The sequence below is a fragment of the Channa argus genome, chromosome 6 (genome assembly GCF_033026475.1).
Source record: "Channa argus isolate prfri chromosome 6, Channa argus male v1.0, whole genome shotgun sequence".
Lineage (NCBI taxonomy): Eukaryota > Metazoa > Chordata > Actinopteri > Anabantiformes > Channidae > Channa > Channa argus.
Window position 1 is genome coordinate 11,652,340 of NC_090202.1, and position 14,727 is coordinate 11,667,066.

A 14,727-nucleotide genomic window follows, 5' to 3' on the forward strand; every position below is an offset into this window, starting at 1 on the left:
GGGTCATTTGCATTGACGGGCACAAAATCACCTAAAGGTGTGGGCCTCTTAATCAATTTCTCAACCACAGTCACAACAAGCAAGGATGCACATATTTAACGAGCAGCAGTAAATATGTAAAACTCAGAGCAGCATAGATATTTTTATTTTTATGACTTGTTTAATCATCTTAACAGTGTTTGGTTGTTTCTTGTTGGTCTGAAGATCACCCAGACCAGATACCTCTAGCAGGAGCATCATCCTCAGATCTGCCAGTGTGATTAATCTCCTCTTTGCCTCCTTTGTTTTTGCCCATAATTGAATTCGCTCTCTTGTTTGCAGAACTGCCCTAAGCTCTGGAGAGGATATGGCAACAACACAACTCAATCTCTCAGCTTGTATCTCGCTATTACCCTGAGTGACCTGGCCTCACCCTGTTTCTCCCATTAGTTATTAAAGCCTCGTGTTGCTTGTAGCTCTGGTCACATCAAAATCACTATGCAAATTTCCTCCCTCCAGTGTTTTCTCTCTAGGCCAAAGAACAATCTCTTTGACGACATTAGTTTTTCACTTTGTGCATTGTTGTTAAAATTTAATATTTTTGGAAAGCAAATACATACGTTTAATTAAGTGTGCATGTGGGTCTTCTCTAACAGGTTGCAGGGGAACAGAAATATCATCCAGAATGCTTCACCTGTCTGAACTGCAGGGCGTTCATCGGTGATGGAGACACATATGCTCTGGTGGAGAGATCCAAACTCTACTGGTGAGGCTTATTAATATATACCAAAAGTTCACACTAAATTGTCAGTTATCAAACCAGTCTGTAACATGTCTGCAATGACTTTCAACAGTGGGTCGACACCTCTTTGAAATATTTAGATTCATATAGTTTTAACAACCAATAGATAAGGTTTTTACTTCTTTTTGTATTTTTTTTCTCCCTTAACATAATTACAATGGCTACTGTATTACTTGCTACAGTTAGTTTTCTTAATTCCATCTCTGTCATAAGCTTACCAACATGAAGACCTCTTCAAATACAGAAAAGCTGGCGCAGATGAAATCTTACAGTCAGGTTCAGGAGACTCTTTGTCAACTGTGTGACAAACTGTGGTGGAAACTGAAACAATGCATGGTGGAAATTCATTTCAGCCACACGTCATTGCAACCATTTAGTACTCAGCCAGATACAATGGAACAAGAAGCTGCTCAAAGTACAGTTGGCAGATATGTTCAGTACTGTAATAAACAGCTAATTCAATGAATGTAATTATTAGTTGTTTTTATTTGTAAACAATAAACAATATCAGATTGTTAGCTATATATAGATGTTTTTGGTTCAGATTGTATTTGACTCGTGTATTTTCAGAGTTGTGTTAGTTTGGCTCAGGCATGACAAAAAAAAACAGAGGTGACAACAGTAAAGAAAATCAGCTATTATGTAAGTCGCTTGTTTCTAACAGAGGTGAGGTTGTGTCCATTTTGAAAGAATTCATTGTTGTTTCATGATTCATTCTCAAATTCTCAGCATTCTTCATGTTTTGGGGAGAAATAGTCTTGTTTGTTAACAGGACTCATCGAACAGATTTTGATGGCTGAATTCTTTCCAAACTGAGATTAAGCAATGTCTTGTGAACAACCTGTGATGCTATAAAAACAGTGTGGACTTCACGTTCCTCTTACGGTTAAATAGACATTTGTGGAACAAGAAGCCTCCCAAGGATTTCCATTTGATGTACTTTACTGAGTTTCTTTCTTTTCCATCCCCCCTCAGTGGCCACTGTTACTACCAGACCATCGTTACACCGGTTTCCTTGCCAGACTCACCGTGCTCACGTATCCCTCACACCGTTACGCTTGTGTCCATCCCAGCCTCCACTGAGGGCAACAATGGGCGCAGAGGACGAGGTTTCTCAGTGGCCATTGATCAGCCGCTCAGCCCGACCAATGGGTACAGCCCTGAAAATGGACGCACTGTCAGAGTCTCCCAGTAAGTCTGTCTGTCCGTGGTTTTGTTTGTGTTCGCAAATATTATGAAAATAATTGTATGTTTGTGGAAGAGAAGAATAACACAATTTAGAGATTAAGAGAAAAGGGACAAGTTAAGAGAGGTAAGTGTGGTAGAAGACGAATGGTTAAAGGTTAAAAATGGAGGACAGGGTGATATATGAGTTTCATTTAAATTGTATGAGTGGAAAGGAAAGGAAATGAGCAGGAATATAACTCACTGTTATTCAAATGAGCTGAGACTTAATCAGATCTTAATCAGAAGCTCTGTGCTCTAATGAAAAGGATTCAGTGTGTGCACAAAGGTGTTTGAAGATTTTTTTTTTTTACTTAATTACTACTTTTTCTGCTTATTCTTCATCTTTTTTCAGGGTGGACGCAGACTGCATCAGTCCAGATGTAAAAAATTCCATTCATGTTGGAGATAGGATCCTGGAAATTAATGGGACGCCCATTCACAATGTTCCTCTGGATGAGGTATCCACCACCTGCCCCTATTTTTCCGCTGAAATATCATACTTCATTTAAAATATGCAAATAAAACTGAATGTATTACCTTTTCCTGATTTGAAGGAGGAAAAGGGGATAGTATGTCATACAGCTGCTTTAAAAAATGCTTTCTACATTTTTCCTCATAAAACTAGTTGGTGAATGACACAGGAACTTATTTCTTAAAAGGGGAAAGTAATTTAGTTTTGTTAAATGAATTATAACATAGAGTACAGTAATAGCTTCGGACCGACCATCTCTGAACGCTCCCTCTTCCTCTCTAGATCGACTTGTTGATCCAGGAGACAAGCCGGCTGCTGCAGCTCACCATTGAACACGACCCTCACAGTCAAGAGCAAGAGGGAGGCTCCTCAGGAGCTGACGAGAAGGTGGATGGCCCCCTGTCCACACCTCTGTCAGAGGGCCCCAGCCCCATCCTGCCCATCACCCAGCCCCCTAACCCTGACATTAGTAACCTGAGATCTCGCATTATCACGTAAGAAGATGACAAATTTTAGCACAGTAGCCAACTTTACTGTGGGCTTTACTTTTATTGCTATGTACTGAATGTGCAAGAGGGTAAATGAATATGATTAGGGTGAAAAAACATTTTTGCACCACTTAGAATTGCATCATCAGCATTTGCATCCTTTGTCCTGTATTTGCTCACATTATTTAAGTGATGAGAGTAACATTGCATTTTTTATTGCCAATGAGATGATTGCAGGAGCAAGTATTAATTATCAATCTCCCACCCTCCAGACGAAGCTACAGCATTGATAAGTCACCAGGCTCCAGTAATGCAGCGTCCCCCATCTCCCAAAGAAAAGACATGAACCGATCAGAGTCACTCCGCATTGTGACCAATCGTACTCACCGCATCTTCCGCCCATCAGATCTCATCCACGGAGAGGTTTTGGGAAAAGGCTGCTTTGGACAGGCCATCAAGGTAGATTTGACGATTAAGGAGACACTACCATCATATCTTAATACCCACCTGTATGTTGTATGTGAGGCACAGGTGCAGCATTTTATGTAGTCATGCATAGAACATCCAGAAGATGGCAGCATTGAGATTAAAAAGGAGGAGAGGCGTAAACTTACTACATCTTGGACTTTTCATAATTCCCATAGTGACACAAGATAGATGGAATGAAACTGTCACAATCAAATGTTAATGTTGCAACAGATTAATGTGTCCTAGTTTATGCTGATTCATTGACATAATTGTTTACAGGTGACCCACAGGGAGACAGGGGAGGTTATGGTGATGAAGGAGTTAATTCGCTTTGATGACGAAACACAGAAAACATTCCTAAAAGAGGTGAGTGGGGAAGGATAATCCCGGATGACAACATTAGTGACTGCATTTACCCAGTTCTAACCAAAACAAACTGGAATTAATAAGTATTGATCTCAGATCCTAACATGATAAATATGTTTAGAATCTGTGTTTCAGTGAAAGCAGGCAGTACCCTAAAGTTATGTTTGTTAGTTCAAGCTGGCAGCTTTGATTTTCTGGACCAGCTGGAAAAATGCTGAAAGACAGTAAAATACAGTTTGTTTTTGTGCATGACCAGAAGCTGAAGATTAGGTTAGAATTAGCAGGCCCTCTGTGTGAATGTAGGACATGAGCGAATAAAAAAAGAGTTATGTTGCCCGAATTAATGAAAGTGAAATGCATAAAAATTCATTCTGGAATAGCATAAGAGCAAGTATTAACACAGTCCTCCCTCCCAAAAATGATGGATGATCCCAAACTTTGTTAAGTCCCAAAGAAGCATTTCTGTCCTCTCTTTCCACTAATTTGCAAAGATAAGAGAGAATGGCTCATATTTATTTAGTTATTGTTACCCTTGAAAAAAAACATATTGTGCCTGATGTGGGGTGGGGTGTTCAGTATCATAGACTCAATCTTTCTGTGCACAGCCTACTAATCTAGATGTTTAAAGTTAACGTAAATGTATATGTATACGTGGGGTTTTACTTTGTTCTATTATTAGGTTGAGGTAATTCTTTACTTTGTAATTCATGTGGATGATGGCTGAGTGCAAAGATTGGCTATAAAACAAACCCCAGCCACAATTAAGCATGATTATTACTCCCACTGGATCTTTGTTTGGAGGTGGACCACGTCGCACAGTACTGAGTCTCTGAGTGATCCCATTTGTTGCTCCGCAGCCTCTCTGGTGAAACACAGTTTAGACAAACACATTATGAGACTTAAAGGAAATTATTCCATGATGTGCGTGGCCTTCCTACTGCTCACTTCTTCACAGCCCGACTCCCAGAGAGGGAAATTTTTTATGAAGTGTCAAAGTATTGCTCTGAGCAGTAACCTCTTAAAACATTCCTGTGCAGGTTTCTCTGCTACATTTTAAATACAAATCAGTAGAAATTATATTAGTAGAAACAAGTAAATTAAACTTGAACATGGCTTGGAGTTCAGTTATGTGGGTATGGTAAACATGAAGCTTGAGTTAGCTTAGCCTAGCATCAAGACTCCACCTAGACAAGATATAATCAAGCACCAAACTTGATTTAAAACCGCAGCTTGTTTTTACATTTGGCTTTTTTTAACGAGTAATCTAACTATAGAACAGGATAGCATGAGAGTTTTAAAGTTGCTGGAAGTTTAATTTTTTACCTTTGAGCAGAGCGTGCTATAATGTCTCCCCCTGTTAGCAGTCTTAATGCTAAGCAGTAGCTGCTGCCTGTAGCTTCGCATGGTTTCTCTTAAGCCTACTAGCTTAGCCTACATTAAAGCTTTAAGATTTTCTTTGCCCAATATTAACAGATTTTGTAGTATAATCATTGATTTAAAGTAAACAGATTTTTTTTTAAGTCTTTGAAAGCAGTAGTCGTACCAATTTGAGCATTAACATTCAGTAGCCCAGGTAAAGCTACAACCGTCTCAACAAATTAACAAGACAGCCAAGATCCTAAAATGATCCTCTTCTGCTGACTAATTGCAGATAACATTTCTTGGATGAGGATGATACATCTGACAGCAAGTAAATCTACTTATCTGTGTTTCATCAGGTGAAGGTCATGCGTTGCCTGGATCACCCCAACGTGCTCAAATTCATTGGAGTGCTGTACAAAGACAAGAGGCTCAACTTCATTGCAGAGTACATAAAGGGCGGCACGTTGAGGGAAATCATCAAGAAAATGGTAAGAGTGGGTCTGCGCCATAGGTTAACCTATACTGTATGGCATTTTGACTTGCAATGCATTGTGTTTATAGTTGGATGCTTCAGCGTCCTTGTAGACAAAGACATTTAATTGTGTGTTTTTTTTCTCATAGGAAAGCAACTATCCCTGGAACCAACGGGTCAGTTTTGCCAAGGACATTGCTGCTGGGATGGTGAGTTCAAAGGCATAAAAATGAATTTAACTGTGGTAGTTCGTGTTATATTTCAGCTGTAAATGTAACAAATGCTGTATCCGGTTAAAGCAGTGAAACCTTTGATGTATTCACCAGTAAGCATAGGCAATGCAGTTCCAGTTATTTGTGCTGTTGTCTCCATTTAGTGGTCATATTTTTGAATTGCAAAAATCTTTTTCCATCCCTGGGTGGAAATTGCAATATGAATTCTTGCAGGATTAGATAATTGGTTTTTCATTTGTATTTATTGATGCACAATCAGTGAATACAAGGCAGCATATTTTTTATATTAACACAAATTTATTTGTTTTTTTTTTCTGTTTTGTTTTTACCCCTCCCCACCTGTATGTCATTCAGTCATATCTGCATTCCATGAACATAATCCACCGAGACCTGAACTCTTACAACTGTCTCGTCCGAGAGGTAAGAACTTGTGCTATTCTGTGTGTGTGTGTGTGTGTGTGTGTGTGTGTGTGTGTGTGTGTGTGTGTGTGTGTGTGTGTGTGTGTGTGTGTGTGTGTGTGTGTGTGTGTGTGCGTGTACTGGCGATATAAATACAGTATATTTTTCCATACATATTCTTAAATGATATCATACAAATAACTAACTCCAACAGAGTGTTGTGCATGTGTCACTTAAACACACCCAGCTTGTATGGCAATGGTCATACCTGCAATTCAGGTTTTCCTACCGAATAAGTTCTAAAGCTTGGAGTTGAATTTCAGGATCCTAAAATGTTTTTTTTACTGTCACCTTAAAGCTTTTAATAGCTCTCTTTGTGTAACAGGCAGTACATATGTACACTTTTTTTTTAAAAATAGAACAACACAGTAGTGGTGGCAGACTTTGGGCTGGCTCGGCTTATGGTCGATGACAAGCACGAAGAGAAATTGACGGAGGGTAAACTGTCAGGTCTGAAGAAACCAGACCGCAGGAAGAGGTACACAGTGGTGGGAAACCCTTACTGGATGGCTCCTGAAATGATCCACGGTAGGATATACACAAACACTTATGAGCTTGCTTGCTTTGTTTGTCACTGATATAACACAGTTTTCTTGAAACCCTATGCCTAAGCCTATATGTTGTCATGTTTTCCTTTCCAGGGAAGAGCTACGACGAGAGAGTAGACATCTTTTCCTTTGGTATCATGCTCTGCGAGGTAAGTGACCTTCCACTCCTCATAGTAAAAAAAAAAGAAGAAAGGACCTGAACAATTTTTCTAAATGTTTTTTTTGTTTTGTCAGATGTGCCAGAATTATAAATATGCATTTTTCTTAGCAGCTTAGCTTAACTGTGTAACTCAAAACCTGGTCTACAATGTCTGTCACCTTCACAATTTTGTTTGCAAAGTAAATTCTGTGAAACTATAAATTCTCCTTATGTGCAGTATTCATGTCATTTTATGAGGGGAACAGTTGTTCTTTTCTAAATTTCCATATTTCTGGAAGGACTTTTAAGAACACCAAAACACTTTTCATATGAACATCCAGCCTCAAAGTGCGGTAGGCATTTGGGCCCAGCCACACATCCTCCATATATTTTGGGCTCAACAGTTTGATTCAGTCACTCAGAAACTCTAGAAGTATGAGTTCTCCAGATGGACACCATTAGCCTGCAAATCGTACAAGGATTAGAGGGTGCAGAAACAAGTTCACTTCATGTGGCTTCTGACGAGCAGTTTGGATGGTTTACTGGGTTACAGCAGATCGGCACAGGAGGTTTCCTTTGGCTCTTACAAGGGCTTCTGACACTTCCATTTTTAACTCTTTCTTCTGTTTGTATTTTATGCTGTCCCCAGATAATTGGCAGGGTGAACGCGGACCCAGACTACCTCCCCAGGGCGACAGACTTTGGACTGAATGTGTCTGGTTTTCTGGAGCATTATTGCCCCCCAGATTGTCCGCCCGCCTTCTTCCCCATGGCTGCTGTGTGCTGTGACCTAGATGCAGACAGACGGTCAGACATCTACTATATATTCACTCTGAATTTTTTAGCAGCTGGCTTTAGTTCACCTCATAATGTTTTAAAACATTTCAGTCAGAAAAAGTTCCATAGATTTTCTTTTGGCACTTTGACATATTTTAAGTTTATAATTTGAATGTTTTCGTAGTGTATTTTAAATCCTTTGAACAGCTTAAATGCATCGGCTTATGCAGTATTGAGTAAATTGCATCTGTCAGCTTTAAACCAATGTAAATTATCCTGGACTTGTCTGGATAGAAATTTTAAACAGCAACAAGTTTAAAACATATGATTTGAGTTGAACTCTTCTTTTAATTATGTAAAAAAGCTAGAAATTGCATATTGATCGCAAATCCCTTTATGCTTTCATGATTTTTAGCCCTGCTTTCTCCAAGTTGGAGGAGTGGTTGGAGAACCTGAAGATGCACTTGGACATTGGTCTGCCCCTTGTGTCTGAATTAGATGAGCTGCACAAGGCCTTCTGGGAAATGAACAGCATCACACGGCCTGAAAATGGCTTGCACACACATCCCGAACAGCCGGAGTAGGACTAAACGTGACAGGAGGAGTGGGAAAGGACTCCCACAAAGGCAGAAGCCACCTGCCTCGGGGGGGTGCAGTGGCTGGAGGAGTCGTGTAAATACCCTGCCATGTTTGAAGCAGATGCAGTGAAATGAGGCTGGCTCAGGCTTAAGGAACAGACTCAGGGGGGAAATGTGGATCTCAAAAAGCCACCTTGCAAGATGCGCACACAAGACAAATTAACTACATTAGCTTGATTCAACTGCACCTGAATTGGAACATGTTATATGCAATCAGATCCAACTTTCAAATCATGACTCAACATTCAAAATCATGTAGATTTAATATTTCCAATTCAAGAATACTTAGTGTACTTACTGTAGTGTGTATATTCATGTGGATAATTTAGTCCAAAAACAAGGCGTGAAGCAAATCTTCAGTATCCTAACTTTGGGCCTCTACAAAGGTACATTGTGCTGTAGGTGTTTGCAGGTGTTTCTGTGTGAGTTTGGTTAGATTAAGATTTTTGGTTTGGATCTCAAAACTGAACTTTATGAAAATTGCAGTGGAGAGGGGTCTCTATGTCACTAATTATACAGAGGGTTAGATCAACTTGCTGTCCACTCGTGCAACACAAAACCTTTCAAGCTTTAAGTATCTTATTGAAGAGTGCATGACTGTACTTAATGCTGCCAGGTCCTATCCTGGTTTTTTGTGTCCCTCTGACTTAAGAACCACATGTCTGTGACGCAGCCCCTCTCCATCATTTGTTGTGTAGCACTGACTTAACATTGAGGTACACATCTTTGACATAAATTGGGTACATTGTGTCCAAATGTTAGGAGCTTTTAGCATATCTCATTCATTAATCTGCCAATAACGTGGCATTTTACACATTCAAACACTTACCCGTGTACATAGCTGGCGACATTGTAAATGTTTTAAATAGTGTAAATGTACAGACATATTTTATATACGTATGCTACATTGCCATATTTTTATTGGCCGACTAGTTGAAATTAAGGAGAGCAAAAGTATGACTGCAGTTAAAAGGGCACACCTGAAAGTTTTATTGTTATTTTTTCTACATTGTCACCACTGTGGGTGGTCAGGGGCCTTTAGCATTGGAGAAAGTAGGAGTCTTGTCACCAAAAAACATCTCCAACCCTCAAATTGAATTCAGTAAATGTTGCATTCCCATCAAAAGTAAACATCTAAGTGTGTTTTCATGTATATGTTTGATGATGCAAAGTACTGGAATATTTAGGCAAATCAGATTTCGTTAAAGGGTTAATCGCCCTTTTAAACGTGCTGATCTAAACCTGATTCATCAAGTCTAATCATATGTGACAAGAGAATTTTGAGAGCAGTTATTGTGTCCTTATTCATTCTCATCTCTTATACTGTACCATAGTCCAGGTGTGGGGAATATATCACCAGGTACTGCCTCATCATGTCAGCTGTCTGTCTCTCCTCCTGTGGATTACCCACTATTGGTTTACATGTAATTTTTAGTGTAAATATAATTCTTTATACGTGTCTGTCCTCACATCTGTTTGCGTGCTTTGCATACAAACAATCAATTCCACAGTTGAAACTCTCCTTCCCCTTCACCTTCTCTCATAGGATTTCTGACTCTTTCTTTGTTTCCTGCTCTTGCTCTCACAAGCTGCATGATGCACTAGCTAGGTCTGTTCAGCTTTTAAGCCAAGCTATTTCTGTCTTTAAATCTTGTGATTTATAATAAGAAAACAAAGAATGAAAGAAAAAAACGGCCAACAGAGAAAGCCTGGCTCAAATGGAAAGAAGAAGAAAAAAACACTGCATCCATTTTCACTGAAATTTTTTGTCTATAAATTTGAGTCCTTTAATTTGCACTATATTAGCAAATGGCTGTTTTGAAGCCTTGCTTGTTAATTTCCACTTTGGGGCTACTTGTGATAAAGAAATCCTATCAGTTCAGGTTGATACATGAATGCAAGACACTGATAGAGCCTTTCAACTGTAAAAATGGGTTCTGCAATATTCATCCTCTTGATAGCGAAGTTAATCAAATGCATTTTTGTGCATGGTTCAACTTTTAGATACAGATTTGTCAGGGGTCTAGTTTATTGGAAGAGAAGTCATCCCTTAAACTGTTGACTATATCTTTGCTACCAAGAGAATGTGAAGTCCCAACTCTGCCTGCTGCCTATAGAATGGTCCTTTGTGAAAGAGGTTTTGTGTTCTTTTTGACTGCTTGAATTCATATGCGATGCCCCCTGAGGCTGCACTGTTGGTCCTTCTGATAATAGAGCACTTAAATTTGCTTGTCTCACCTCTCACTTTCTCATCATACTCTTTTGGCTCAGGGCTGTAATTTTCTGGAGCTTACTTCCCAATTCAGTTACTTCAGCAGCTTAATAAGAAATCACGACTTCTCATCTGTAACAGTGACACTCAAAGAGCATGTAACTTTTGTCATTTTATAAGCTGATGACACAAAAATACGCTTCTGTAAAACAAGCCTCTCCTGGTTGATGTATTAATCCGTGTTCATGTACTGTACATGAGTGGCTATGTCGTGTTTTTGTCCTTATTCCAGTCTGAGCCATGTTGAGCATGTTAGATGCGTCTGTGATGACGTGTTGACAATGATGTATGAGAATGTTTCCGCAGCACTTCTTTGCAAAGGATCGTTACCTCTGAACAATGCTGTGCCTTTGTTGTAAGCTAGCCTTGCCAACGACTAGAAAAACATGAACTGATTTCCTGTTTTATGTATCATAAAAGCAAGCCTGATTCAAGTGGATTGAATATCATTGCTGATACTATGTTGTATAAGATTTCATCTTGTTCTGTATCATATTTATATCTCCATTGTCTGTTTTGATATTTTAATATTATACATTTTGTCTTATTTAATTTTTTACACAAGCTGTGAAGACAAATCTGCACTTTAACCCTGAAAGTGAACATTTAAACTCTGAGGAGGCGACTGTTTTTTTCCCCTTTTGTCACAGCTAAAAATAAAACTGTTGCTCCTGAATCAGAGGGGTGTGATTCATTTAAAATGGCAAGAATCCCAAAAGGTTACAGTTAAGCTACCATATTTACTCCATCACTGACCATTATCCATATTTGTACTGTTAAACCACACAAAGCAGGACGTACCACAATGCCAGTATGTTGTGCTTCACTCACTGAGTACACATTGAAAGACAACTGCATTGTCCAGGCAGAGAAAACGTGGGAGCTTTGGTAAAGATGAAAAATAATAGTTTGCTAAAAATGTGTTTACATTTCAACCACCAGATGTCACTATCTGCCTCTGCTCCTTATGGTGAAAGAAATAGGGTCTGCTTCTTCAAAGTAATAATAATAAAATAAAATTACAGAAAATATATGAAACGCTTACTATAGCTGTGCATCAATTTTTTGTTTTTAAATTAAATTAAAATAAATACAAAATCTCAAGATAATTTTGCAATTGATTACAAATAAATGTAAGTATTATTATAATAAAGAATGTTATAATTTGCTAATCTCGTCAACTCATATTTTAGAATAGAACATAAACAACATATCAGATGTTGAAACAGACATTTTACTGTTTCATGGAAAAAATATAGCACATATTGATTTGATGGCAGCAACACATCTCAAAAAAGCAGAGACCATAGGCACTGATGCACCCTCTTACCATCAGTGATGCAGGCTTTTGAACTGTCAGCTGATAACAAGGTGGATGGTCCCTCTCCTCTGTAGTCCACGGGACACGGCGTCTATGGTTCCCAAAGAGAATTAAATTTTTCATTCATCTGACCACAGAACAGTTTTCCATTTTGCCTTTCAGGATCATGTTTACGTATAGCTTCTTCTTTGAATGACGGCCTTGTCCCTTGCGCACAGAGATTCCTCCTGATTCTCTCAATCGTTTGATGATATTATATATTGTAGATGGGATCTTCAAAGTCAAAACTATTTTACATTGAGGAACATTTTTCTGAAATTGTTCCACAATTTTTAGAGGCAGTTTGTCACAGATTGGTGACCCTCTGCCATCTTTACATTCCAGAGGCTATGCCTCTCTGAAATGCTCCATTTATACCCAGTTATGTTACTGACCTGTTGCAAATTAAAGTAATTAGTTGTCAAATGCTCCATTTGTTTTTTGATTTGTGGCAATTACTTTTCCAGGGTTTTGTTGCCCCTGCTCCAACTTTTTTCAGATGTGTTGCTGCCATCAAATTGAAAATAAGCTAATATTTTCCATGAAATGATAAAATGTCTAGATTTTAACACTTTCATATGTTGTTTAGACGGTATATGCGTTAAAAAAAGTGATTGGCGGTGGAGGTCATTTAAACTACATTAAGCACTGATGGATGCTTTATCTACATAACACATCATGACTTTTTAGCTTGTAACATTTTTTTGGATAATTTACATCTGTAAAAGATAACAAAGATGTAAAATAGTTTTTATGGAGTTAACCGTGCAATCTTTTTATCTTAATTGTAGGTGAATAAAAGTATAAGTAATAGAAAATGGAGTAACTCCAGTAAAACACAAGAACCTAAAAAAGTACAGATCTCAAGTATAATACCTACAGTTGAAACACAGTACCACTACTACAGCGCAATAAATTACCTGACTGTTATGTGTTTTGATGCAGATGCACGTGACCCTCCTCCTATCTCTTCCACGTGCGATTGTTTTCATTCCGACGCTGCCACTTCAGCTGCTGGGTCGTGACGTCAGCGGCCTGGCAGCAGGAGGCGGACTCGCTGCCGGGACCACAGCAAGCACACATACACACACACACACCACAGACACAGGCTGGGGGGACGGGTTTGTCCAGTCAAACACAACACACCGACTGTCATCTCAACACAGGTGTGTTCACACTTAAGGAGGAAATTAGGAAATATCGCAGGGGAAGACGAGGAAGACAGAGGAGGTTGCAGCAGCCGTTGGCGCTAACTGAAACTTTAAGATATGGATTATTCGACAAGCAACAACCAGTTTCGGTCCGCAGTTTTCAACCACGGTGAGTACTGTCCCATTATCACAGCTGGCTTAGGATGTGGGATGTTTAATTACTCAGGTGATGCTTCTCTACTCTCCTAAATCACCTCCCGCCGAACCGACCCGCAGTTAAAGCTCGACGAGCGCTTTAAATCGTGTTATTCATTAAGGACATAACGTCACCGTAGCAACGTTAAAAGACAGATATCGGACCTGTTTGGCTGCAAGTCACATTTTTTTCTGGATTGATAACCGAATACGATTTAGTGGGTTTTATTAGACATCCAGAGAAGTGTCACTGTAACGGGAAAGACGGCACATCTCGTTCTGCTAAACGAAAATCCCCGAAAATCCTGATACTTTGAGCTCCCCTCGGGACACGGCAGCAGCACACTGTAATTCTGCAGTTATGCAAGTGGTGCCGAGACTCGCCACACTAAACTATTTCTGGACCATGAAGATATAGCTGGACTGCAGCGATAGACCGAGGGCTGCAGTTCGGATGGAGAGCATGCAGAGGACTGCTTGCAGCAGTCATAAAACAAGCAGCTCTGGTTCACAGTGTTGTGCCAAGACGTTTGAGCCTATCAGAGATCTCTGCTGACTTTATGTTACTTCTGGGAGATGGGAGAAAACCTGGAACCATTTAACCTAACAATTTCTGCTTTAAAAATATAGGCCACAGGTTTGGGCCTAACTGTTGGCAGCTTTACTTTGCCTATTAGTTAGAAAGCTTGTTACTGACGCATCTCATAGCTTAATCCATACATTCTTATTTAAAATCAGACAATGTGCAATAATGGATCATTACTCGTTTAAAAATAAATTAATAGGCAATTATCTATTGGTTGATAACACTGTTTAAAACGCACAACATAAAAAGAGATTCCTTCAGTTCTTTACCGTACAGTCATTTGACTGAATAATAGCTGTAAATTTGCACTGAGGGGGACATTACAGTTGAAATATAAACTTGTCATAACATTTTTTGGGGACATATAATATAACTGACAAACTGTTGTAGAGCTGAATGATTAGTCAATTAATAAGTTTATTAACTGACAAAACAATATGTAGCCATGTTTACAATGGAAAAAAAAATGTTGGCCAGCAATAATCTGTTCCTTGTTCTATTTTGTGCCCAGTTTCACCCTTTTACGGTGTACTGTGTTCATATATTTAACTTGAATTGATGTAAAAATATATATCTGCATTGCTTTGTCCAAGATCCATAAAAGATTCCACTAATGCATAATGAGAAAGATTTAATTTAAATCCATGTTGGAGTCTTGTAACCTTTTTCTATCTTCAAAATGAAATTGCATGCCCAAAGACTCCTCTCTAACACGGCTTGTTATTCAGTTTCT

The 14,727-nt window shown here is 39.0% G+C and overlaps 1 protein-coding gene across 4 annotated transcripts in view; it reads left to right on the plus strand.

The window, feature by feature from the left end:
* limk1a (LIM domain kinase 1a) overlaps positions 1-11,378 on the plus strand; it is a 45,872-nt gene extending 34,494 nt beyond the window's left edge. For 3 of the 4 annotated variants that reach the window (XM_067506493.1, XM_067506495.1, XM_067506497.1), the window contains 13 exons: positions 636-745; positions 1,757-1,972; positions 2,361-2,466; positions 2,763-2,974; positions 3,241-3,427; positions 3,716-3,802; positions 5,521-5,652; positions 5,786-5,845; positions 6,224-6,289; positions 6,688-6,856; positions 6,970-7,025; positions 7,665-7,822; positions 8,208-11,378. In XM_067506493.1, coding sequence (XP_067362594.1) covers positions 636-745; positions 1,757-1,972; positions 2,361-2,466; positions 2,763-2,974; positions 3,241-3,427; positions 3,716-3,802; positions 5,521-5,652; positions 5,786-5,845; positions 6,224-6,289; positions 6,688-6,856; positions 6,970-7,025; positions 7,665-7,822; positions 8,208-8,376 — 1,728 coding nt within the window. In that variant the 3' untranslated portion in view covers positions 8,377-11,378. The remainder of the gene's footprint in view (positions 1-635; positions 746-1,756; positions 1,973-2,360; positions 2,467-2,762; positions 2,975-3,240; positions 3,428-3,715; positions 3,803-5,520; positions 5,653-5,785; positions 5,846-6,223; positions 6,290-6,687; positions 6,857-6,969; positions 7,026-7,664; positions 7,823-8,207) is intronic. The other variant, XM_067506496.1, reaches the window with a different exon arrangement.
* Positions 11,379-14,727: the final 3,349 nt, after the last annotated feature.